Below are 24,584 nucleotides of genomic sequence, written 5' to 3'. Positions count from 1 at the left end.
TGTGACATTTCTTTCTTGCAACCAGTTTCTGCCAGCTATTTTAGAAGAGCTTTTGTGCCTTTCTAGCAGGCAGTCTGGAAGTGTCATAAATCAGAAGTGTTTGTTTGTTTGTTTTTGTCTTTTTGAGATGGTTTCACTATGCGGTTCATGTTGGCCTGGAACTCACTTTGTAGCCCAGATTGGCCTCCAACTCACAGTGATCCTCCTGTGTTAGCCCCCAAAAGTGTTCTTTAAAGAAGAAACAAGTTTTTGAACCTCTAGCAGTTTGAGTTCAGGTCAGTTAATCTTTGAGTCCAGTTAATCTTTGGGTCTTCGTGAAGAAGGATGGGCTGACAGGGGCCAACCAAAAGCATAAAAAGGTACTCTTTAGGTCCAGGCAGGTGTACCAGCAGGCTGTGGTTGGTAACGTATATAGAGGGCAATCACAGCAGCATTAGCAGCTTAGAGATCTTGAACTGGCTTTATAGGCAGGAGAGGTTTATTTTAGCAGTTTGACAGTCTATAAACATTTTGCAGTTTTGAAACCTCTGGATGTATGAATTTCTAGCTGAATCTCCTATGGCATGGGATACTGTTTGATGCAGGTGGGGGTTACTCCAGGATGAAGTTTCACAATCAGAGGCAGATGGTCAATGGCCTGGTCGCAGGGCCCAGAGATCAGTGACAGAACGGTGGAACTGAAATGGATAGAGAAACACGCTGTTTCAGAGTGGACAAATCTGTTGTCAGTCTCCCTGAAAAAGAGAGAGTTCCCAAGCCCTTGTGGCAATTGAGTAACAGTACAAAAAGGGTGTATAGGTTGGGAACCGCAGAATGTAAGGTGACGGCTGTGTTGCTGATGGCACAGAGATCCTGTCCAAGGTGACTAACACTGTATCAGGTTGATGTGTGGCTAGATGCTTGTTTGTGCTTCCTGTGATGTCTGACAGCAGTGGGGGATCACGGTGAGGCTGCATGGTTGATGATCAAGCATGGAGATGAGTCCTTAGTTCATTCCTCCAGAAGGAGAGCTTTTAGAACTTCAGGATTGCAGTTATCTGTCTCAGGCTGATGCAGGTGTCATTGTCTTCTTGGGGAACAGTCAGAGTTGAAAGTACAGGGTTAAGCAAGGGAGAGGCTGGCTGGCTTCATGCAGAAGACATGGTCACTTCTAACTTGAAGAAGAGGTCTGTGACTGTTTGTGTCTAGATGTCCCCTCAAAGCCTCATGCAGTCATGGGAGTGGGCATCTAGAGTCTGCGATTGACTCATGGTCCAATGCTGGGAGTGTGGGTGTAAGTGCTACACCCACCCTGGGGCCAGTAGCTTGCATATCATATGAGAGAGAGAAAGAGACTCGCTGTCTCACTCCTTCCTTTTTCCTCTTGTTGCTTTTGCTGCCGTGAAGTATTTACTCTCTGTGATGCAACCCTACCTTGAAGCCAGCTGATTATGGGCTGAAACATTCACAAATTGTGAACTAAATAAAATTTTGCTTCCTTAACTCTGGGTGTCAGGTATTTTGTCTCAGCAACAAGAGAAAAGTAATCAAGACAAGGTCTCTTCCCAGAAGCAGTACGGGGACTGAGGTACACAGGAGATGTCCCTTCGGGCTGCAAGTCTGTGCCTGGCAGAAAAGGCAAGAGTTCTAGTGACCCTAATGATGGTACTATGGGATCCCAGGAGGTCTGCTGTACAAGAGAATCCAGTCTGGTTTAATCTGAGCCCATCACCCAATGAAGTGCTGTCATCTGATCCAGGTTGAAGCTTTTGAGAGTTTTTATTTTTTTAATATGAATGGACATTTCTTTCTTAGCGTCCATAGTCCTTATACTCATAGCCAGGGGGTATAGTTGTCTGTCAGACTAAATTTTCTTACAGATATGGGGTGTTTTTCTTTTATCAGGTTTCTGGGTAATAGTGTTGATGAGCTTTTCACCCCCTTTTGATGTCTTTGAGCGGTGCTTGACAGGGTTGTTTCTAGGTGAGGTAACATTTGACCAGGCCATGGCAACTCATTCATCCAGGGCCAACAGTCCAATTTTTCTAGTTATAACGTGGAACTCAGAAGGAAATGTTGACAGTCATCTCAGGTGGGCGATAGATGATGCCATCTGACCAGGATAGGCATGCAAGCAGAAGTCTCTGGAAAGAGGGCCTCTGTGATTGAATGCAAGCAGTGACTAGCTGGAACCAGTCAACTGACTGGAACTAGATGAGTCAAGAGTAGGGAGTGAAGTTATAGGTGCTGGCAGCAACTGTGTCAGCCAGTGAGGCAGGTGCTGTGCCACTGAGCTAGATCCCCAATCTTGCCAGGGCAAAATTATTAGGAAAAGTGGTCTGCCTCCCCATCCCCCCATTTAAGATGCAAGGAGTGGTTTGGTTTCATTTTTAACTCCATAAAATCCCTTTTTCCTGCAGTCAGAAACTGTGGGTTTTGACTATGAATTTCTGTCTCTGACTTCCTGTGTGTGTGTTTTGTACCCCTGAATGATGGTGCAACGGACAAAGAGAAGCCCCTCGGTGAGAGATCATTCAGATGCCTGCCTGGCAGTGCTCCCTGCAGGAGTTGAGGTGCATTTTAGCCAAGGAGTCTTACTCTCTGCCTGTTCAGAGGCCTCAACTCTGCTTGTTCAGAAGTTTTGACCAGAGAACAAGTGGAGTTTAAGAGCATTATAGACTCTTTTCTGTTTTCTAATGTCCTCCTATTTTAATTATAATAGTACACTTAGTAAAGGTGTCTATGTTTTTATGATAATTGCACCATAAAATTTTTTTATTATGGGGCTGAGAACTTGGATCTGGCCCCTGTTCTGTAGACCTGAAGACCTCCAGATAATATAAACATGTAAAGTTAGTTCATACCATAAAAGTAATAAAATGTAGCAGTTAGATTATTCATACTACCATTTTGGTTTTATAGGCACAGTTATACACGAAGCTAAATCTTCCACCCACGGGGTATTTGAAAGTACTTTAAAATGACATAATGACAATGTGCCAAGAGAGGCTGAAAGACACACCTTTGGAAGGCATAGTGGACCTGGAATCTTGACTTCTCTGGGTTGAAGCTAAAATGTTGTTAAGTGCAGCTCAAACCCGTCCCAGGAGCTGCTGCAGTATTTGGAGCCCCTTTTTATATCTAGTCCAGTTTTTTGTTTAATTACTACTAATATATATTAAAACAGGGACCGAGGATTTGCCTGGAGCGTGCAAAATCATGAGCTTGGTCCCGGAGGGAGGGAAAACTATTCATAATACATATGAAAACAATAGTGAACAGTAATGATAAACATATATGTATATGCATATATATACACACACACAAAGACAGACTGTTATGCCGAGTGTTAAGATCACATTAAAGGAAGATGTGTTAATCAAAATATTGGGAAATGGAAATAAAATGTTCAAATAAGAAAGGGAACAAGGGAGAGGGTAGGAGAAAGGAAGAGACAAGAAAAAATAATAAAAGTGGGCATGTTCCATCAATAAAAAAATAAATTAATCTACTGTGTATACATAAACGGTATACATAAATAGATTTGCCAAGGTCGTGTGAGGCGACTCCAGGGCTCCTTTGGGGCTACATGAGGCGTCTCTCTGCTTCTCTGGTTTCTCCTCTACTGGTTGTTATTTGCCAGGATGGGTTACGGTCTTTGCTTGAACCATGTGGACTCTCTTGGAAGCATGGGGAACATTTTCTTCTTCTGTACCTTCCTTTTAGCACCATGAACTGGTTGATTCCTGTTCTCTGGGGTCCAACAAACTCCCTGCTGGGAAGGTTGGGAGACTTATCAAAGTTGTAGGATTGTTTGTGAAAGGTTCCAGAATGCCCTGGTCCTGTCTGACCTAAGAGGGCCAGAGCCAAAGTACTGACTCTCCTCCCAGCCCAGTTACGTTTCTCAACTTTCATCCCCAACCTGAAGTTGTTGAACACCCAGAAGGTCAGTTACACCAGATGTGGAGCAGAGGCAGGGTGTCTTAATCTTTATTATAATTCTGGCTGGATGCTGGGCACTGCGGATATAAAGTATGACTAAAGAACACGTACCTCTTATTTATCAAGGTCAGCATTAAAATTACAAGTCAGTGTCCTATCTTATATGTATGTAAGATACGGCCTCCCATCGTCACTGTGTAGGGTGTCTTTAGAAGTCATATTTCTGTATAATGTAACAAATGCTGGTTTTGAAGTTTTAAAAGAAAACTTTTAAATCAAGAGCAAACAGCATTTTAGCATAACAGTTCTGATGGTATAATTACACTAGAATCATTAGGTTCTTATTACCTCTAAAAATGCAATTAAATTTTCATTTTAGTATAAATAACTTACCAACAGGTTACCTTTATCCAATTACAGAATATTAAATGACATAAATTCCCACCTAAATTTGCTTCGTAAAAAAACAAAGTGCCTAAGTAGGAGGTACTTGTTTACAGAAATACCTTATAGGTGACAAACCTCTAGTCTGTCATCCATAACCTTGAGAGTGACACTGCCTCAATTGTGTAATATTTAGGCACATCTAACTATCACAGTATAGTTATACAGTCATCAATAAACATAAACCTGGAAAAGTTTATCAAAAGTTAAACAATTAAAAGTTAATTTGGGGCTGGGGATTTAGCTCAGTGTATAAGCACCTGCCTGGCAAGCACAAGACTATGAGTTCAATCCCCAATACCACAAAAATAAAAATAAAAATAAAAAATAAACAATTTTGTATGAAAATACTATTATGGTAAGTTGTTCTCGTAAACTGTGTATTTTGAGAGCTTGTATATTTCAGAATATAAAGAGGTTAGTGATAATTAGCACCACAGCTATACAGAAATCCTTTACACATATTAACTTAGTTTTTATTCTTGAGGAAAAATTTAGATGCCTTAAACAAGTTGTTTACTTGGTGTAACTGCACTGACAGGAATTAAAGGATATCCTTAGAGTTCTTACAAGTTTAGAAAACAGTGTTAAAGGCCACAAATAGATTTATTACCCAACACATGAATGTATTGCATTTATATAATAACAAAGTGTTTGTTTTGTTTTAGTCAAAGCCAACACGATGCAGAGGTCAAGTTTTATTTAGTTTTATTCAGAGATCAAATTTTAAATGGCAGGACCAATTTAAAGACGTACCAAAAATCTCTAAGGTTTGTACAAAAGACCACACTTACTAGTTACATAGCATGCATTAAACTTAAGTAATTTTAACTCTGTAAGCAATATTAAAAGGTGAGACTCACTACATTTTATTTTTAGATATATATATGTATATATTCTCAATCATATATTGGGTGTCCTACAACTTAAGATAATAGCTGTTTATTTAACGAATTACAACCTGAACCCTGAAAACATTTTATAACAAGCTGTGCTAGTTAACTGCTCATGTCAACCTAGGTAAGAAATGCCCAACTAAATTGGATCAGCATAGTTGGGGTGTATAGGAGGTGATTTACTGAAAATCTGCCGGGATTCACTGGGTGTAAGTGACGGCAGCCAGTGGGCAAATCGCCTGAGTGATACAACAGGGAAATGAAGAAGGAAGGCTGGTTCTGCTTCTTCAGAAGAGCTTCACCCTGGATGTCCTTTCCTGGCTTCTGTCACAGGCCCGTGACCTCCTGGAACACTGCAGTGAGCTCTAGACCTTCGGCTGAACTTTCAGTCTCCAGCGTGCAGACCCCCTCCGCACTCTTCCTCGTCTGGCTGCAGGCTGCCATGATAAGCCAGTTGTGTAGATTCTCATATATTTATATATCCTGTGTAAAATCTGTTTCTCTAGTGAGCACCGACTGATACACAAGTCAACATTTAAATAATCCTTAATTTTTAAAACTCGGTTTAAACTAGTCCACTGTGTAGCCATGCAAACCAAAAGCACTGGGCTTCATATGAGTGTTTATTTATCTATAAACCAATTTAAATAGAACTTTTAGAGGACAACACATATCTGAGAGTAAACACACAGAATCATTACATATTTGCCTAAATCTTACAAACTTTACCAAACTTAAGGTCCTTATTTGTAAATTTATATGAGCCTTGAGCCTAGAAATTTTTACCCTCTAGTGTGAGTTTGGAAATCCTTGAATATTCTATAATTGGTTTTTATAGAAAGCCCTAATAATCAGAAGACTATAAAGCCTAAACTTAAAATTAAAATTAAAAAAGAAAATTCATATGAGCTCAAAATTTTTAAATGAAGCAGCTGCAGGCACTTCAATTACCATTAAAAACACAGCAGACAGAAAAAACGTGTGACACAAAACAACACATTGCTTTAGATGCATTCGCCTAGCTGAATTATAGTCATGTGAATATTCTTTGTTTTAAGTTTGTGACTATAAATAGACTAATTAAAAATTTCCCAAGGAGGTATTAATTGCCACTTCTTGTTCTTTCTTGTATCAGTCATAACAGTATTATAACAATATTTTCCTTAATATTCTAAGCTACTCCGAGTGCTTTCTTTTGTTAGATAACACCACATGCTTACAACCTGTCTTAGTTACTTTTTACTCATTGCTGAGACAAAATACCTGGTACACTAAGTTGGGAAAGGAAAGGTTTATTTTTATAGTTTTTGAAGGTTTCAGTCCATACTCAGTTGGCTCCAAGGCAGGTGGGCATGGCAGGGCCGCAGTCCACAGCAGCTGCAAACAGCAAGCAGGAACCCTCAAAGAGCAAGACATGCCTTCTTCCCGCCATTACATCACATCCTAGCTCCACCCCTTTGTGGGTGGAGCACTGACATCATCAATCCAAGCACTAGACAATGAACCAATCACAAATACACAATGTAAACTCATGAGGCCTGGGGGCCACAGACATAAACCATGACACAACCCATGAGAGAAAAGTGAAAAAAGCTATAGATTGTTCAACGGGTTCTTCATTTATTTTCTTCCTATAATATAAAACCAAGTTTGAGGCCATATCTTTTTACTCTTTAACTTCTATTTGGAAAAAATATACAGAAGAATCAATTCATTTTACATCTTCTATTTTAAATCAGTCTCAAGTTTATAAAATATAACCTAAAGGTAATGTTTTTGGGGGCAGACATTGGGCACTCATAATCATTTTAAATGTACCACATGTCTGTAAGATTTTCCTTGTTTTTGTTTGTTTTGTTTTGTTTTTTACCAGAAATGAAATTCAGGACTTCTCACTTTCCAGGCAGGCACTATGCCACTGAGCTATATTCCTAGCTATCCCTGTGTATTTTTGGAAGAAGATAAAGAGGGAATATGAAAAAAAGAAAAGAAAAAAGAAAGGATGTCAGGACCAGATTCACTAAGTGAAAGTCTGCCCTGGCTCCCAGGGTCCGCATTATGTTTTCATGGCTGAGACATAATACCCAATACTCACAACTCCAAGGAGAAAAGATTTATTTTGGCTCAGTTTGTAGAGATTTCAGTCCACAGTTGGCTGGCTCCCAGGTAGGGTGACAAGAAAGACGCATGTGGCAGAGGAGAATTCCTCAAAGCATGCCTTCTACCTCTCCCTACATGGTTTCTTCTATTGAGTAAATCTTTGCAACAGAGTGCATCAGGTAGGAGCCATGGATGGGGTATGGAAATTAAATTCCCCAAAGTACTGTAATTTATAGCTCTAGAAATTGCAGATTCCTGACACTGACATCAAATACAGTTAGTTATACACAGAATCTTGTTTAGAGTAAGTATAGACTGCTAACCATTTCCAGGCTGTTTGCCATGTGCAAGACAGTGTGCTATTGACCTGACAGGTATAATCTCATCTACTCCTACACATTGCATTTATGCACATGAGAAGAGCTGTTCACCCAAGATCACAAAGTAGTAGAGACAAGACTCAGACCCTTGGGGACTAGGGGTTTAGCTCAGCAGCATAAGCACCTGCCTTGCAAGCAGGTGGTCGTGAGTTCAATCCCCGGTACTGATAAAAAGGAGAAAAGACAAAAAAAAATTCAGACCCTGATCAGACTTGATCCAGAGATTTGCTGTTACTTTTTCCACGACCTAGTACATTGTGGAATCTGAAAGAATTGTGTCAGTGTTTTGAAAGTGTGTCGTTGCTCAGAGTGCTTTGTGAGCCCCAGCACATGTGTGCACATTAGAGTACAAAAAATATTACGGAAAGCCTTTGAGGAAAAGTCCTTGGAGCCTACCCTTGGAAGGGTAGATCTTCCCAGGTCTACCCCACAAAGGACTTACACTCACCTGTCATGCTTGCTTGCCTTCTCAGGGGAGCAGCTTGCACTTTCTTTAGCAAGCAATGGCAAGGGCTTTGTGTCACTAAGCGGGGAAGGTGATGTTTCTTCTATAAGAAAGGAGATCATGTATCATTTAAAGCATTTAAAGTCCTTTTGTGGAAATCCCTTCCTGTTTCCAGGTTATGTTTGCATGTTAGTTTGAATAAGCCGTTAACTACTGTCTCAGACCTTATGAATGTATATTCTGATTGGGTGTCCAAGAACCCTTGCCATCTCCCCTGGAGTGGCTGGTCAGCCCAGGGTGCTAACTGGGGCTCAGGGAATTTGCAGGCCCCGCCCCACCCATACTACTGCCCCAGGTCCATGCATGGGAAGAGGCTGAAGTGTAGTAGTCCTGGAGCCAACCTGTGCCTCAGCTTGGCTCGTCACTGTCACTAAAAGGGTATTTAATTCCACACAAGGAAGACAGGTAGTTCCTGTTGGACAGTCCCTAAGATGAATAATTAATATAACCACTGTAAAGAATCCCTGCCTTTTTTTAAAACATGCCTTACAAGTTTTAAAAAGTACTGTGATTAACCCTTCCCCCATTTTTGTGATTATTGGCCTGATAAAAATTCTAGGACATAAAACTTCTGGGTCAAAGGTCATGAATTCACAGTTCATATTACCCAAATTACTTTCCACGTGATTGTCAGGAGTCCCCAAAAGCACCAATTTTATTTCACTTTTTTACTATAATTTGGTATACCTTCTTAGTTTTTGTTTTGTTTTCCTTAATGAGTGCAAAGCAGAGCCTTGTTACTTTCATCTGAATTAACAGTGAGATTAAACATTAGTCTATGTGCTAGTCACCAGCCCTATTTTCTCTTTTGTGAATTATTTCCTTTGCTTTCTGATTCACTGTCGTTTTAAAAATTATGTTTCATCAATTCTTTATGTAACTCTTTGTATTCTCAGTAAATAAATTCTATATATTCGGTACCAGAGTAAAACCTGCTCATCATTCCTTTATGATCTTGACTACTCCTCGAAGTTCTGGTGATGAGGAAGATCAAGGTAGAGGATTTCATCAGGTCACTACGCGGGTGAGACCTCAGCACCACACTGAGCGTCTGGGGAGAACTAAAACTATGAAACCCATAAGGAAGTAACGGCCTAATATGACGCAAAAATCCCCTCACGGGCAGGTTACACTGCCAACGCAGTCCCGCGCCTTCATTTTGTGGCAAAAAAACCTTTTCTTGGGACTCTTGGGCAAACACCCGACCTTGGGCCCCGCCCCTTTACTCTTGGGCAAACACCCGACCTTGGGCCCCGCCCCTTCCCGCCCAAGCCCCGCCCCGGCCCCGCCCCGCCAATCACCACCGCCTGCCGCGCGCTAGGCCCCCTCCGCGGGCCACGTGGCCTGGCGTCCGCGCGCAGGCTGCTCGCGCCGTCGCGCTTCCGGGTTGGCAGTCGCGGCGCCGGAGCCGCAGCTGCGGGCTGGTGCTGTGGGGCCGTCCGCTAGGCCCGGGTGCCCGCTCTCCGTACCCCGCCGCATGCCGCCGAGAGGTAGGTCTGCAGCGCGACGGCGTCCGTGGGCTCGGGTCCCTGGGCCGCGCCGACCTCTCCCCGGACGTGCCCTTCCCCGGCGGCCTGCAGACCCGGGCTGAGGTGGGGCCTCCCGCGGGCCGCTCCCCGGCTGCCCGCTGAGGGAATGGAGCGCCCGGGGCTTCACACCCGCTGTCTGGTGCCCGCCCGGCCCTGCGACGCCGCCCTTCAGTGTGAAACCTCGCGCGGCTTATGTTATGCTTTCCCAGATTCAGTTGGAGTTTGTACGTTCTCTTTGCCTTTTAAAATATTTGTTCTTGTGAGACGTGGTGGCACGCTCTCGTAATGCCAGCACTCGGGTGACAGGCAGGAGGATCGCCGTGAGTTCACAGGGCTACAAGGCCAGCCAGCACTACATAGCAAGAATTTGTCTCTGGAGAAATAAATAAAATATTTGTTCTTACAGATGAAATAATAACGTGTGAGATCGAGGCATTGTAGTTCCCCGTCAGTAATTGTGTAGCCCTAAAAGTTAGTGCAGGAAGGACTTTGCAGGTGGTGGATTGATTCCATTCCTTACTTCCACAGGAGAAACCGCACCCAGAGAGGTTATTCAGATACTGGGAATTAGTCCAGCTATGTACTGTGCAGTAAGACTGAGAACCTACACCTCAATTTCTAAACAGACGAAGGTAATATAGCAATTTGAAGGAAATTGCAAGTTCATGTAGGCTGGGAGTAACCTTGTTAAACAGTGCTTAGTCCTGTTTAAACATCCTTTTCTTATTTCAGAGTTAAGCCTTCTTGGCATGTGAAGAAAATGGCAGAAGCATCACCAGAGGTTCCTGGAGGGCAGCTTGTTGTACACTCAGATACTCACAGTGACACTGTCCTAGCCAGCTTCGAGGATCAAAGAAAGAAGGGCTTTCTCTGTGACATTACTTTAATTGTGGAGAATGTACATTTCCGGGCCCACAAAGCCTTACTTGCCGCCAGTAGTGAGTATTTCTCAATGATGTTTGCAGAAGAGGGAGAGATTGGACAGTCCATTTATATGCTGGAAGGCATGGTTGCAGACATTTTTGGTATCCTGCTGGAATTTATTTACACAGGTTATCTCCATGCTAGTGAGAAAAGCACAGAACAAGTCCTGGCTACTGCTCAATTCTTAAAAGTCTATGACCTAGTAAAAGCTTACACAGACTTCCAGAATAATCATAGCTCCCCAAAGGCAGCGACTTTGAACAGTGCTGGTGCTTCCATGGTGGTTATTTCTAATAAGAAAAACGATCCTCCAAAGCGGAAACGGGGAAGACCAAGAAAAGTCAATAGTTTGCAAGAAGGAAAATCAGAACTGGCTGCAGAGGAGGAAATACAGCTAAGAGTGAACCATTCAGTTCAGAATGGACAGAACTTCGTGGTTAAAGAAGGAGACAATGAGCTAACTGAACAGATTCCAGCAAAAGCAAAAGAAGACACTGAGCCTGCTCGTGAGGCTGGTGGAGTGGAGGTGACACCAGCTGAGAAAGATGAGAACTGTGATCCCAAGATCCAGGATGGGCAGGACAGCCAGAGTCGGCACAGCAAGCGGAGGATCCGCAGGTCCGTCAAACTGAAAGATTACAAACTTACTGGGGATGACGAAGAACAGGGTTCAGCCAAGAAGGTGTGTGGAAAGAGAAAACGCCCCAGTGGTCCCGAGGCCCATTGTAAAGACTGTGGCAAAGTGTTTAAGTACAGTCACTTTTTAGCAATCCATCAGAGGAGTCACACGGGTAATTACGCTTTCAAAACTTACTGCAGTGTGTTTTGGAATAGTGATGATAATAGCTTTCATTACTGTGCAGCTCCTATGGGACGTAACTTTTGAACATGTTATGCATTCCATTCTTGGGACAACCGTACAGGGTAGATGGTAGTATCATGTCATTGTACAGATGAAGAAGCCCAGTCCTGGAGAGCTGAAGTAATTTGCCCAGGTGTACCCATTCTGCAGTAGAGCTGGGATTTGAACCCAGCAGTCAGAGGCTTTAGTCTTGTCTGGTTAACAGTCTTCAGCTTGGTTTATTCTGCTTTCTGATTGTTGAACACTCCTCATTTTAACCACAGTATTGTTTTGCCTAGCTTTCCGGGATAGCTTTGTAATTCAGCCCTCTAGCTGCAAGTCTTTTCTTCTTTGGTCCCTCTGGCCCAGGAGACTCTTGTGACGATGGAAGATGGAAGATGGAAATGTTCTCTGTCCACATTGTCCAGCTCAGTGGCCGTCAGCCACATGTGCGTTTTGAGTGCTTGAATTGTGGCTAGTGTTTTGTTACTGTAGCTCTGTATTATGTTTTGAAATTCAGTACTGTAGTGCCTCCAGTTCAGGATTGTTTTGTCTACTTGGAAGTCTTTTGTGCTTCCATATGAATTTTAGGATTGTTTTTCTAGTTCTGTGAAAAATGATGTTGGTATTTTGGTGGGAATTGCATTGGCTCTATTGATGGCCATTTTACCAATATTAATTCTCTTAGTTCATAAACATGGAAGATCATTTCACCTTCTAGGGTTTCTTCAGTTTCCTTCTTCAGTGCTTGGTAACTTTCTTTTTCTTTTTCTTTCTTCGTTTTTGTTTTGGGGTGTTTATTTGAAGTCCTGGGGATTGAACCAGGCATTGTACATCCTGCCGCTGAGCTGCATCCACAACCCAGAAGTTGGTACTTTGCATTATAGAGATCTTTCACATCCTTAGACAAGTTTGTTGGAGGTGATGTGAATAGAATTACTTTCTTTATTTCTTTCTCAGTAAGTTCATTATTGATGTATAGAAATACTTCTCATTTTTGTATGTTGATTGATTTTGTGTCCTACTGTATTACTGAATTAGTTTATTACTTCTAAAGTCTTTTGTTGGTGTCTTTAGAATTTTCTATGTATTGAATCATATTATTTACAGACAGAAATAATTTGTCTTCCTTTTTTCATGTCTTGTCTCTGTCTGTCTATCTGTCTTTCTTTTACCTTATTGCTCTGGCTATATTTTAAGTCATGTAGTCCATTTTCTTCCATTTGATCCAACAGATTGGAATCTCCAGTTGATCAGTTCTAGAAAATTTGCTTATTTCATAGGTGAAATTCCTATCTGTTTTCTGTTCTTCCTTTCCAGAACTGCCATTTGGATGGTGAACCTCACAGACTGCAATTCCTTATCGTGTCTTAGAGTCCTCACAGACTCTGATTTCCTTATCTTTTCATTCATGTTTTCCATTGTTCGTTGTACTTTCTGACAGAGTTCTGCTTTTATCTTTTCTTGTTTTGTTTTGTTTTTGTTGGTTGCTCAATTCCCCAGGCTCATGAGCCTCTTGCCTCTAGGCTGACAGGCTGGAGTTGCGGGTGTGTGCCACTATGTCCAGCTCCTTTTGTTTTGTTTCTTTTTTGTTTGTTTGAGACAGGGTCTCACTATGTAGTGCAGGCTGGCCTCAAACTCACAGGATCCTCCTGCCTCTGCCTCCCAAGTGCTGGGATTATAGATGTGCCCACCATGCCTGGCATAAAAATATGAATGCTAACAGTTACTTCTTCATCCTGGGCAGTCTGTCTTCTGCACATTAGTTTTTGTCTTCTTATCTCTCTTGGTATCTCTTTTTCTCTTCCTATCTCTCTATGAAAGATTTTCCTTGAATGCTGATGGTTTTTTGGGAAACAGGATCTTACTGTGTAGTCCAGGCTGACATCAAACTCAGTGATTTTATGAAGGCAGCGGGCCTCTCTGCCAGTGTCTGAGTGGAATGGAAGTTCTCCCAAATGTAGACTTAGACTGTGTCTTCCTGTAAGAGGCCTGCTCACCTGTGCTTGGCAACCCCAAATCCAAAGACCCTTCTATGCTCCTTGAGAATAATCTCCATCTTCTGTTGGGAGAGCGCCAGGCCCTCAGCAGTGTGGGATAGGGGACTGTGTTGGAGGTCTCACTACTTTTGAAACAAACTGTTCTTCTGTGTTTTCAGAGGTCATGGCTGCTGCCAATTCCTGAGCCTTTTAGAGGTTTGGCCTGAGAAATTAGGTTGTATCTCATTGTTCCTCTCTGCTGGCTTTGAATTAATCAGTGTCAACACCCAAATTTTTATTGCTGATATTCTCTCTCCTAGTCCTTGATCTTTGGCTGTCAACCCTTTAAGATAAGCTCTCTTTTTACTATTTCTGTTTGTGTTTACGCCTGCTTCTGGACTTCTCATTCTAGGGGAGCGGCCCTTCAAGTGTAATGAGTGTGGAAAAGGCTTTGCCCAGAAGCACTCCTTACAGGTCCACACCAGGATGCACACGGGCGAGCGGCCGTACACCTGCACTGTGTGTAACAAGGCTCTGACCACCAAGCACTCGCTGCTGGAGCACATGAGCCTGCACTCAGGTAGCTAACCTGGCACCACAGGGCCACCTGTCACCAGATCCCCACTCTGCAGGGCGGGTGTTTCTGGGCACTAAGTGCCATTTCTGGATCTGTCATTTTCTACATGGTGTTGTGGCAAGACAGGTCTGTGCCTCTGTCGGAACTCAGTTCCGAGTTTTACACAGCACTGAGCTTTCACCTGACACGAATGAACTGCCCCTGGGCGTTCAGTGTGCAGAGGGTCTTGGTTTGACTACCAGAGTTTGCAGCTGTTTTAATTGAGTACTTCTGAGGGAGACTTGAATTCTCCAGTTCTACCCTGCTTCCCATCAGTCCTGTCGCCTTACATGGCTTTTGCTTCTCACTGAAGGCTTTCAAGGTTGTCCGTAGTCACTTTATCCTTTGTAGAACATGGTAGTCTGGGCTCACTCTGTTATTTACCTCCTTAGTGACTATTCTAGATCTCTGCAGTTTTTTTGCATGGTTTAAGTGTTTTATTTTTTATTTGGCAGGACAGAAATCTTTTACCTGTGATCAGTGTGGAAAATATTTCAGCCAGAAAAGACAACTAAAAAGCCATTACCGAGTTCATACAGGTACAATATTCATGAAGTGAGAGGAAGTTTGGATTGCAGGGAAAAATGCAAATATAAACTATTTCTAAAGTATTAGATTCATACTGTAGATGATAAATGGGTATTTTGAGAACAGATTCTCTAAAGTCATGTAAATTAGAGGTCTTCATGCTCTGCAGTATCATGACTAAATTTTTGTACCATAGTTTTGGTGCTACACGTAGAAAATCTGCAGAACTGGTATGTTTAAAAAGCGCCACTTGTCCAAGAGGACTTTGTCAGATTGACTGGCAGTGGTGCCTAGACAGAGGCCCCATCCCCATAGTGACCAGTTCAGGCTTTTCTCCAGCCTGGTCAACCCCATGTCCTTTTCTCCTTCCTGCCAGATGAATGAAGAATGAAGGCGGGAGGGATCGCCAGCTACTCACACCCGTGCTTTGGGAAAGGGTTCCGTCTGTGAGGACTGGGAGGTCCCGACTCTCTTGGGGGAGGCAGTGAGCTGACTACATTAGGAAATAGTAACTGTTACCAAGTTGGTGAAAGAATTGTGTTGTTGTTAAAGTACCATATTTAAAGTGATTATTTTTCAGGGAAGTGCTTTAACACAAATCACTGAAGAAATGCAGGGAGAGCATATATGCACTGACACTTTTTTTATTATTGCGACAAGGCCACTCATTACCGGAATGTAACCACTGCCATCGCAAATTCATGGATGTCTCTCAGCTAAAGAAACACCTCCGAACCCACACAGGTAACACACCGCCCAGCCACCTGCCCTGGCACGCTTGATGTTTGCTGCACGGGGCGGTGCTGAGTCCCTGCCCAGCCTATGCAGGGGAATGTTTACTGTAAATAGGGTTCAGATTTTACAAGTAGGTCATTGGACAGCCCAGGGAAGAATATGGTCAGCACTGCTCTGTGGGGCCGTTACATCTCTCTGTAGACTACCAAAATAGGTCACTACCGCTGTTCATGTATGAAAATTCATTTAATGCCACAGAACAGTGGCATCAGTGAGTCTGGTTTTGTACTTCGCTTTTCCTTTACCTCAGCACTGAAGATGACAGAGTAAAAGTGTGAAGGCACAAGGTGCCGGAGGCACTGAGAATTCCCTGCGCTTCCCTCAGAGCAGCAGCACCTCGGAAAAATCAGTCACAGGGCCAACGAAGACACAACTGGTTAGAGCACGTTACGTTTTTTCACTTACGTGCTTTTGCACCTTGTGCTAAGGGGTAGATGTTACAAGTATGGTAATTTGTAAGAAAAACTTCCCATTGTAGATTAATGATTTTGCTAATCTATAAAAGTTTATGTAAAAGTGGTTTTACAATGAAACACAGGTAGGGAAACAGTGTGGGAAGGGGCTGCTTTTCCATATCGGACCGTTCTGGGACAGTGACAAAGTGTGGCAGTGTGGATGCAGATCAGTGTGGTAGGGGAACAGCCAGTCACTGCAGATATGCAGGTGAGAGCACTGCAGGTGGGGTGCATTCGGGCGTACTGCAGAAGCACCAGGAGGCAGCCGAGGCCACAGCAGAGGAGAGGCGCTGGCAGTCGACAGTAGGAGAAGGCGATATCGGGGACTTCGTGCCAGCTGGAATGCGTGTCAGGCAGAGGTTCTCGCTTTATTCTTATTTTTTCTTTTAGGCTTTCTCAGACGGGGTCTCGCTATGTGAGTTCATAGCCTTGAACTTACTCGGTGTCTAAGGCTGGCCTCAAACTCCTGGTGATCCTGGCACAGCCTCCCCGGTGCTGGGATTACAGGCGTGTGCACCACACCCAGCTCAGTCCTCACCAGACACAGACTCTACCCAGAAAGCTGGGTCCCAGCCCAAGGGATTCTGACTCCATGGCCTGGGTAGAGCCTCAGAAGCACCCTTCTTACCATGGTGGCACACACCCAGAATCCCAAGAAGCTGAGGCAGAATGATCACCAAGAGTTTGAGACCAGCCTGGGCTACAGAGTGAGTTCACTTTAACTACGTAGCGAAGCCCTGTTTAGCTCAGCGGTGGAAGTGCCTGCTTGGCAAATGCGAGGTCAATCCCTGGGATCAAAAAAACAACAACAAAAAGATGCACCCTCTGTAATTTTCAAGTGGGTGCAGACTTGAATACTTAAAGCCACTCGGGTTTTCTGAGTGAAGTGGAGGGACGTCATGAGACTGCTGTAGGATCACTCCCACTCCTGAGTGGGCTGGGGTGAGGCAAGCTGGAGTAGAGATGTGTCAGGCTGCTGCCCCGAAGGGCTTGGCACCGTGCAGTAGTGGGGGAACAGATTCTGAGGAAGCTGGCATGGTTTGCTCACGATCAGATGTGAGGTGAGAAGCAACTGGAAGGAGGGAAACCTAGGAACAAATTAAGAGTTAGATGGTGGTCAGTTGGCCAGTTGGTCCAGTTGGTCCAGGGCTGTTTGGCAACAGGTGCAGATACGGAGTAGGCAGTGGACTGCTGGAATGTGGAGTCCAGGACGTGCTGGGAGAGCTGGAAACGCATTTACCCATAAATGGTGTGTGACAGTATGGCGGACTCCCCAGGGAGAGGATCCACTCATCTTGTTTGTCCTCATCTTTCTGGGGTCTAGGGCCCCTCACCATCTTCCTTACGGAGTCCACATGCCAAGAATTTCAGGATGGAGCCAAAGAGAGGGTGGGGGGTCTTGTTCCCCAGAAGGTCTGGGAAAGCACTTAGAGGACAGACCTGATCAGGAAGCCAGAGCACATGCTGGCTGACACAGGAAGCCAGAAGAGGTGGCCCAGGTCGGAGCAGAGTGGAAAGCTTGAGGGAACGAGGCCCAGAAGAGGTGACAGCCACGGGACAGCGGGGGAGCACCACGAAGGCAGGGAGAGAAGGTTTTGATTTGTGTCTTGTAAAGACCTCAGGCCAGCCCTGGCAGGAGAGCCTGGGAGGCGCCCCTTAGTGGCCCCTTCCGGCAAGAGAAGGCTGAAGTGAAGGAGATTTTTCGTCTAGGGTGGGAGGGGATAGTTGCTGTATATGACAGCGTACTAATATCCCAAATAAGAAAAAGGGTACCCCAACAGGAAACCAGGCAGGAGACATGAAACACACTCCACAGAACACAGCATAGGAATGGCAGGTCGTCATCTATAAAACCAGGGCAGCAGTGTTGGTCATCAAAAGAGTGTGCAGGATTTTTGTCCATTAGATTGGCAGATGTGAGGAAATGGACATTGCTATGTACTGTTGGTGGGAATGTAATGTGGAAACTTCATGAGAAGAAACTGATAGTTTCTCAACTGTCTTTCCATTTGGGGAAAAATGTTTGTAGAAGGCTATTCATCACAGGCAGGACTGATTATAATAGAAACTGCTAAAGTGTCCCTTGGTAAGAGATTGATTGGTACGTTTTGGCCAGTAGACATGATGGGACATAGACAGCCTTTTAGTTTTTATTGTTACTATCGTTGTGTGTTTTTGAGACAGGTTTTATTAAATATTGTAGGCTGACCTTTAACTCACTATGTAGCCCAGGTTGGCCTCAAACTCATGGGGATATTCATGATCCTTTTTTGTGTGTGTGTGAGTGTCTTTTTGGAACTGTCTCACTATGCAATTTAGACTGGCCTTGAGCTCACTTTGTAGTCCAGGATGATTGCGAACTTGCAACAGTCTGCCTGCCTCAGCCTCCCCAGTGCTGGGATTGTAGGCATGCACTACCACACCCAGCATTTTTGTTGGTTTGTATTTTAGGAGATTTTTCATTTTTGTTTATTTCAGATTGGTTTTTGGTACTGGGAATCGAATTCAGGACCTTGTGCTTGGCAGGTAGGCAGTTGTGCCACCGAGCTATATCCTTGGCCCCTCGCACAGCCTTTTACAATGGTGATGTGGCTTGACACAACAGCAGCGTGCCCTGGTGCTCTCATGTGCAAGCTGCTTGCCTGCTGCTACTATCACCAAGACAGCCACTCTGGGTTAAGCCAGTGGAGGGCACAAGCCTGCCACTCGCTGCATTGCTAAATAAGCAGGAGCACGGGCCCAGATTTTCAAAGCATCTGGGACAGTAGTGTGGAGAGTGGACTGAGAGACCCCAGGACAAGCCAGATGGCACAGTCCTCTGTGGCCACACCCTGGGGGAACCTCTGTCCTTCTCCTGTGATGGACTGTGTGCTGGTCTCCTTGCCACTGTGGTCCTGTCATCCCACCCTTGATCCATTTGCCTCCTGCCACCTCTGGTCCGGGCCTCATCACCTCGTGTGTGCACTGTTGCAGGGAGCGCTGGCCTCAGCCCACTGTCCCCTCCATCCCAGGCTTGCTTTCTTATACCTTTAGGGGTCATCTTGCTGCTGGAAACCCCCAAGTTGCCCTGCACTGCATCCTCTGCCTGGAGTTTATAGCTCTCAGAGGTGTGGCCTCATTATAGATTTCCACCACGGCTCATAGCAAATCCCCAGCCCCTCCAAGGCGGTAGTGTGTGGACACTTCCAATACAGGCTTTGGGTGTGCCGTTCATGGCAGTGCCGTGCAGTTTCCTCTCCAGTCCAGCTCGGTCCTGCCGCTGCGTACTCCACCCTCCTGCCACCACTGGTGGTGTTGCTGTCCCTGTCAACACTCAGCAGAGCACAGCTCTACTTTACTTGTCTCTCAAGTAGGCCACACCTCCTTTTTTGAGGCCTGTTGTACCTTCGATTTTCTGTTTCTTACCTCTGCACTTTGTTGATTGTCTGTGTGTGTTTCAGAACTGAATAAACTTAAAGAAAAACAGGTAATTCAGTTGAAGGTTGCAGACTTGAATTTGGGAACAAATAAAAAACCACGGGGTTGGAATAGTTGGAATGTGCCCCCCTCACCCACATGCCCTAAGTTTTGGAGGTTGGGGAACACAGCACCGTGATGGACAGCATAGTACATGTGAGGCCCTGTGTTCACTGCTCAGGGCTCAAGAAAAGAAAATAGAAATTTAACTGGATTATGGTGGGCACAGTGGTACATGCCTATAATCCCAACACTGGAGAGGCTGAGGCAGAAGGATTATCACAAGTTTGAGTCTGCATAGCAGAACCCTGTCTCAAAAAAAAATTAAGCTGATCCACTGCATGTGAGGGATGTGTCTCAAAAAGAAGAAAAAGAAGCAGCTGATGGAACCGTGTAGAGGGGCGGTGCCTTTGTGAATGGAGTGGTATTGGTAACCCTGGAGTGGATTCCCAGTGGTGGAGATGACAGTCTCACTGGGAGACTGCAGCATGTGAGCAGAAGCTGAGAGACACGGCAAGGGAGCCGCCTGGCAGCAACCTTGAGAGGGGGCCAAGATTCTGGGTTTATCGGATATATCTGAAGATAAATGTGAATAATTGCATCAGTCTTCCCAGGGTGTGGGAGTCCTTTTGGCTCCCACCTCGCCAGGTGGTAAAGCAGAATGCAGAGGCCACTGTGACACCTGAGCATGGAAAATGCAGAAGGCAACGTGTTGAGCTCCTTTGTTCGCTTCATATAGATGCTGCCTTCTGTTAGTCTCTAACAGTTTAGGGGAACCCGGCACAGTGATGCGTGCTTACAGTCCACGCGCTATGGAAGGCTGAGGGAAGAGGATCATCACTTAAGCACAGCCTGGGCAGCTGAATGAGTTACTCAGCAAGACCGAGTCTAAAAAAAAAAAGGGTCGGGGATGTGGCTCAGCCCAGAGGTCCCGGGTTCGGTCCCCAGTTGATAGCAGACACAGAGTGGCAGGGAGGCACCCACACCTGCTTCTCTGCCTTCCCCGGGCTCCCCACACTGTGGGAGGTGCAGAGTGGCTGCCTGATTTGCTTGTTTCCAAATGTATATTTCCAAATGCTTTTCTTTTTTTAGGTGAAAAGCCGTTTACTTGTGAAATTTGTGGCAAATCTTTCACAGCGAAGAGTTCTCTTCAGACTCACATCAGAATTCATCGGTAAGTTCTGCAGACATTGCAGTGCTGTGGAAGCTGCCTTTAACTGTGGGTGTTCCGTGTGTTAACCTGTATACTATTTTTACCTAAATTGTTACTCTGCTATAATTACCTAGGTTGTTTATCTATAAGTAATAAAATTCCTTACATAGAATTAACAAAACTGATTCTGGCCAGTAAGGATGTATGTCGTTGATTTCATTTTTTGAATTTTCATTTTGTGTTGGGGGCTAGCCCAAAGCTTAAATCTTCAGTCAAAAATAGCCATTAAGGTGACAGATGCCACTAATTCCAGCATGCGGAGGCTGAGGCAAGAGAGTCACTAGTTTACAGCTAGCCTGAGCTACATGTCAAGCTAAAGGCCAGCCTGGACCCCATAAAGTAAGAACTAACGTAAAGGCCAGAGATAAGCAAGAGGCATAAGCAACTGCAAGCTGGTACCAGGAAAAAAAAAACCCTAAAGCAAAACTAAAACAAGTACTCTATCAGGATTTAGCTCAGCAGCACAAGCACCTGCCTGGCAAGCAGATGGTTGTCTCACCCGCGGTACTTGGGTGGGGAAAACTGTATGTGTAGTGTGTAAGTATGTACTTTCTTATCTGAAATATATTCCATGGAATCATAAAATTTTATCTCATCTAGTTGAACTCCAACTGCCGTCCTTCCTCAAACACCACTCCTACTCTTTTTTATATTTTATTTTTTAACCCTTTTTTATTTTTTAAGAGTAGAGACTCAAAAAGGAAAAAAGTAGAAAGCAAACCTGTGGCAGTCTGACTCACTGTAAGTCTGTAAGTTAGGAGAACCCGAGACTCTGTGGCTCCCGGTTCAGTCTAGTTTGTGTTTAGCACGTACTCCTTGGTTGCTTCTCCCCAGATAAACGGAGGTAAATAAATAGATATTTCTAGTTTCTGTTTGTTTTTGCAGTACTGGGCGTTGAACCCAAGGTTTTTGAAGCCCTCTTTTTTTGTCTTACTCCAAAACAGTCTTGCTACATTGCCAGGTTGTTCAGACTGTGCTGAGACTTTTGATCTTTCTGCCTCAGCCTAAAAACGATTTGGGGGTTACCGGTATGCACCAGCATGTCTGATTTCTATGTTTAAAGTAAAACGTGTATTTTCTTGTAGAGGAGAGAAGCCATATTCCTGCAGCATATGTGGCAAGTCTTTTTCTGATTCCAGCGCCAAGAGGAGGCATTGCATTCTCCACACAGGCAAAAAGCCTTTCTCGTGCTCTGAGTGTAACTTGCAGTTCGCTCGCCTAGACAACTTGAAGGCTCACCTGAAAATCCACAGCAAAGAGAAGCATACACCGGAAGCCAGCAGCGTTTCCAGCAGTGGTAACCCCGAAGAGGTCCGGAATATTCTTCAGCTACAGCCCTACCAGCTCTCTGCCTCTGGAGAGCAGGAGATTCAGCTTCTTGTGACCGATTCTGTACACAACATCAATTTTATGCCGGGCCCTAGCCAGGGTATCAGCATCGTGGCCACTGAGGGTTCCCAGAACATGACCACAGACCAAGCTTCTAATCTCACTTTGCTCACGCAGCAACCAGAGCAACTGCAGAATTTAATTCTTTCAGCTCAGCAGGAGCAAACTGAACACATTCAGAGCCTCAATATGATCGAAAGCCAGATGGAGCCCTCCGAGACAGAGCCAGTGCATGTCATCACACTGTCTAAGGAAACCCTGGAACATCTTCACGCCCATCAAGAGCAAACTGGGGGGCTCCACCTAGCAGCAAGTGCTTCAGACCCTGCTCAGCACCTGGAGCTGGCGCAGGACCCCGAGCTGCCATCCCCTGCTCACCATGTGGCCCGACCCTCACCACTTAGCCAGGAGCAGAGCTGACCTGCACAGATGGTGCCTGCTCCCTGAGCCCGACCCAGAAGCCAGCTCTAACCAGGTGGTCAGCGTGCCCTGTCTGACATGTTGGATTACAGAGCTCTGGAGAAATACGCTGCCAGAAGACAGCGGTAACTCACTGTGTCCGCATAGCTAGGGCAGGGCTGTGCTGGTCTGACCCACAGCACCAATATATGTTCTGTACTTCCATATCAATGAATGCTCTTCATTTTCATCTACTAAGTCTCTCAAAGACTGGACAGTTTTTCTTTGGGGTCATTGATTCAGACTTTTCTGTAAGCATTTAATGTTCATGGCCATAGGTGTGGTCTTACTGACCTAGGTATGTTTTTTTATTTTTTAGGACAGAAGTCGTCATGTAGGTTGCATTGGGTAGAGCAGTACAATGCGTGCGGCACTGCGGTGCAGGGAAGGCAGAGCTGAGTTTAGGGAATGTATCAGATAGGGTTTATTAGAGAAACAGATATAACACAAGATACACACATTATAAGATTGGCTCACAGTGGTCAGCCACAAAGTCATGAGGGGAGCGTGCAGAAGGTGTCTGCACGCTGGAGGCCGAAGGGTCCGGCCCAAGGGCTGGAGCTTACTGCAGTGTCCTGTGCAAGTCCGTATCAGGAGGCTGATGGGTCTGTGATGGAACACTGAAGAATCTATGACGGAAGGCTGAAGAGTCCCAGGCAGAAGCTGAACGATCTGTGCCAGAAGCCAGAGGATGTCCAAGCTGAAGGCGAAGACTGGAGCTCCTCATTTACCTATTATTATATGCAGGCTGCCCCCCTGGGGTGGGTGTAGTGCTGATACCATCTGCCTGCCCTCCTCTTGCACTGGCTGAGAACGTTACAAACTAGGGGTCCTGTCCCCCACCCCCATCACTTTGTTAAACTTCTGACCCTCTCAAATTGACACAGTGTAAGATATCCTAGGGTTGGTCCTCCACCTTAGGGATGCAGAACTGCTGAGTCACTTGGTTAAGCTTCTGGACTTCTCAGGCTGACACGGTGTATAGAGTATAACTGGGAATTTGTCTTTTTAATACCTTCCAGTCCCCTAGGACAGAGTAATTTGACATTTAATCTTTGTACAGCACCACAGTGTCTCATTTGAAGACATTCAAATTCAGATAAAGCTATATTCATAATTCAAACATCTTGTAACAGGAAAGGCAAAAGTATGCTTTATAAAATAATTATGAATTCAGGTTTCCTGTAAATTTCTCTATTCTAATAGCAGGCTTTAAAATTTTTCATTTAGTGTTAAACTACAAAAATGTTGACCTTGGATTTAGCTCAGTGGCGTAAGCATCTGCCTAGCAAGCTCAAGGTTGAGTTCAATTCCCAGTACCACCAAAAAAAAAAAAAGAAAGAAATTGGATTGTAACATTCATCCCAGATAAACTCTGAATTTTGTCAGAAATGATACTTGAATTTTATGAGACGAATTTTATGAAGACGTCTTAATTATTTTAGGACATAAATTTATATTCAGTGAGGCAGGGCATGGTGGTGCACGTCTGTAATCCCAGCACGGGGGAGGCTGAGGCAAGAGGATTGCTGAGTTTGAGGCTATCCTGAACTAGATAGTGAAATCTTGTCCAAAAAGACGAAAAAAAATTGTATTTGATGTCAAGTGTTAAATATGCTCTACTGAATCGTAATTGATCCCTGAAGATACTGCTCTGTGTCTTGTATGTGAAGACTTACACTGTGTTTTTATGCTTGATGGTTAAATTCCACAAAATGGATACATTTTTTAAAGTAAATATTTTTTTAAGATTAAAAATTAAGCCTCAGAGACTTAGTAATCAGCGTGTGTCTATAACCATGCAATTTTTAAAATGTCAAAATACTAGATTTGGGTAAGGTTATCCATTTCACTGTATTTAATTGGAATCTTTGACTGCTTTTCTCTTGTAAACTGGTAGGGATCTTTTGAGGAAGAAGGTTTGCAGTGTATGACAGTTAACAGAGGGGTGCTGGGAAGCAGATTTAAAAGTAATACAATCTTCATGTCAGTTGTTTTCTTGTTTTAAAGATCATTTATTTTGGGCTGGAGGTTTAGTTCAGCGGCATAAGCGCCTGCCTTGTAAGCAGGCAGTCATGAGTTCAATCCCCAGTACCGCTAAAAAGGAAAAAGACAAAAAAAAAAAAAAAAAAGATCGTTTATTTCCCCCTGAAT

At 44.3% G+C, this 24,584-nt stretch overlaps 1 protein-coding gene across 8 annotated transcripts; it reads left to right on the top strand.

The window, feature by feature from the left end:
• Positions 1-9,604: 9,604 nt before the first annotated feature.
• Positions 9,605-23,775, top strand: Zbtb24 (zinc finger and BTB domain containing 24). Of its 8 annotated transcripts, none has more exons than XM_023563462.2 (8): positions 9,609-9,736; positions 10,508-11,490; positions 13,932-14,099; positions 14,591-14,674; positions 15,324-15,407; positions 18,392-18,439; positions 20,462-20,543; positions 21,722-23,775. In XM_023563462.2, the coding sequence occupies exons 2-8, from the start codon at positions 10,536-10,538 to the stop codon at positions 22,389-22,391; spliced, it is 2,091 nt and encodes a 696-aa protein (XP_023419230.1). In that variant the 5' UTR covers positions 9,609-9,736; positions 10,508-10,535; the 3' UTR covers positions 22,392-23,775. The 8 variants fall into 8 exon arrangements, with proteins under 8 accessions (XP_063110067.1, XP_013003978.1, XP_023419230.1 ...); XM_013148522.2 differs by having other exon boundaries at positions 9,611-9,736; positions 21,668-23,775; XM_063253993.1 differs by lacking the exon at positions 9,609-9,736 and adding an exon at positions 10,304-10,407 and having other exon boundaries at positions 21,668-23,775.
• Positions 23,776-24,584: the final 809 nt, after the last annotated feature.

This window comes from Cavia porcellus, unplaced genomic scaffold, assembly GCF_034190915.1.
Source record: "Cavia porcellus strain 051 isolate PalLab524CR breed Dunkin Hartley unplaced genomic scaffold, mCavPor4.1 scaffold_7, whole genome shotgun sequence".
NCBI lineage: Eukaryota > Metazoa > Chordata > Mammalia > Rodentia > Caviidae > Cavia > Cavia porcellus.
This window is presented reverse-complemented; position numbering and strand designations above follow the sequence as displayed.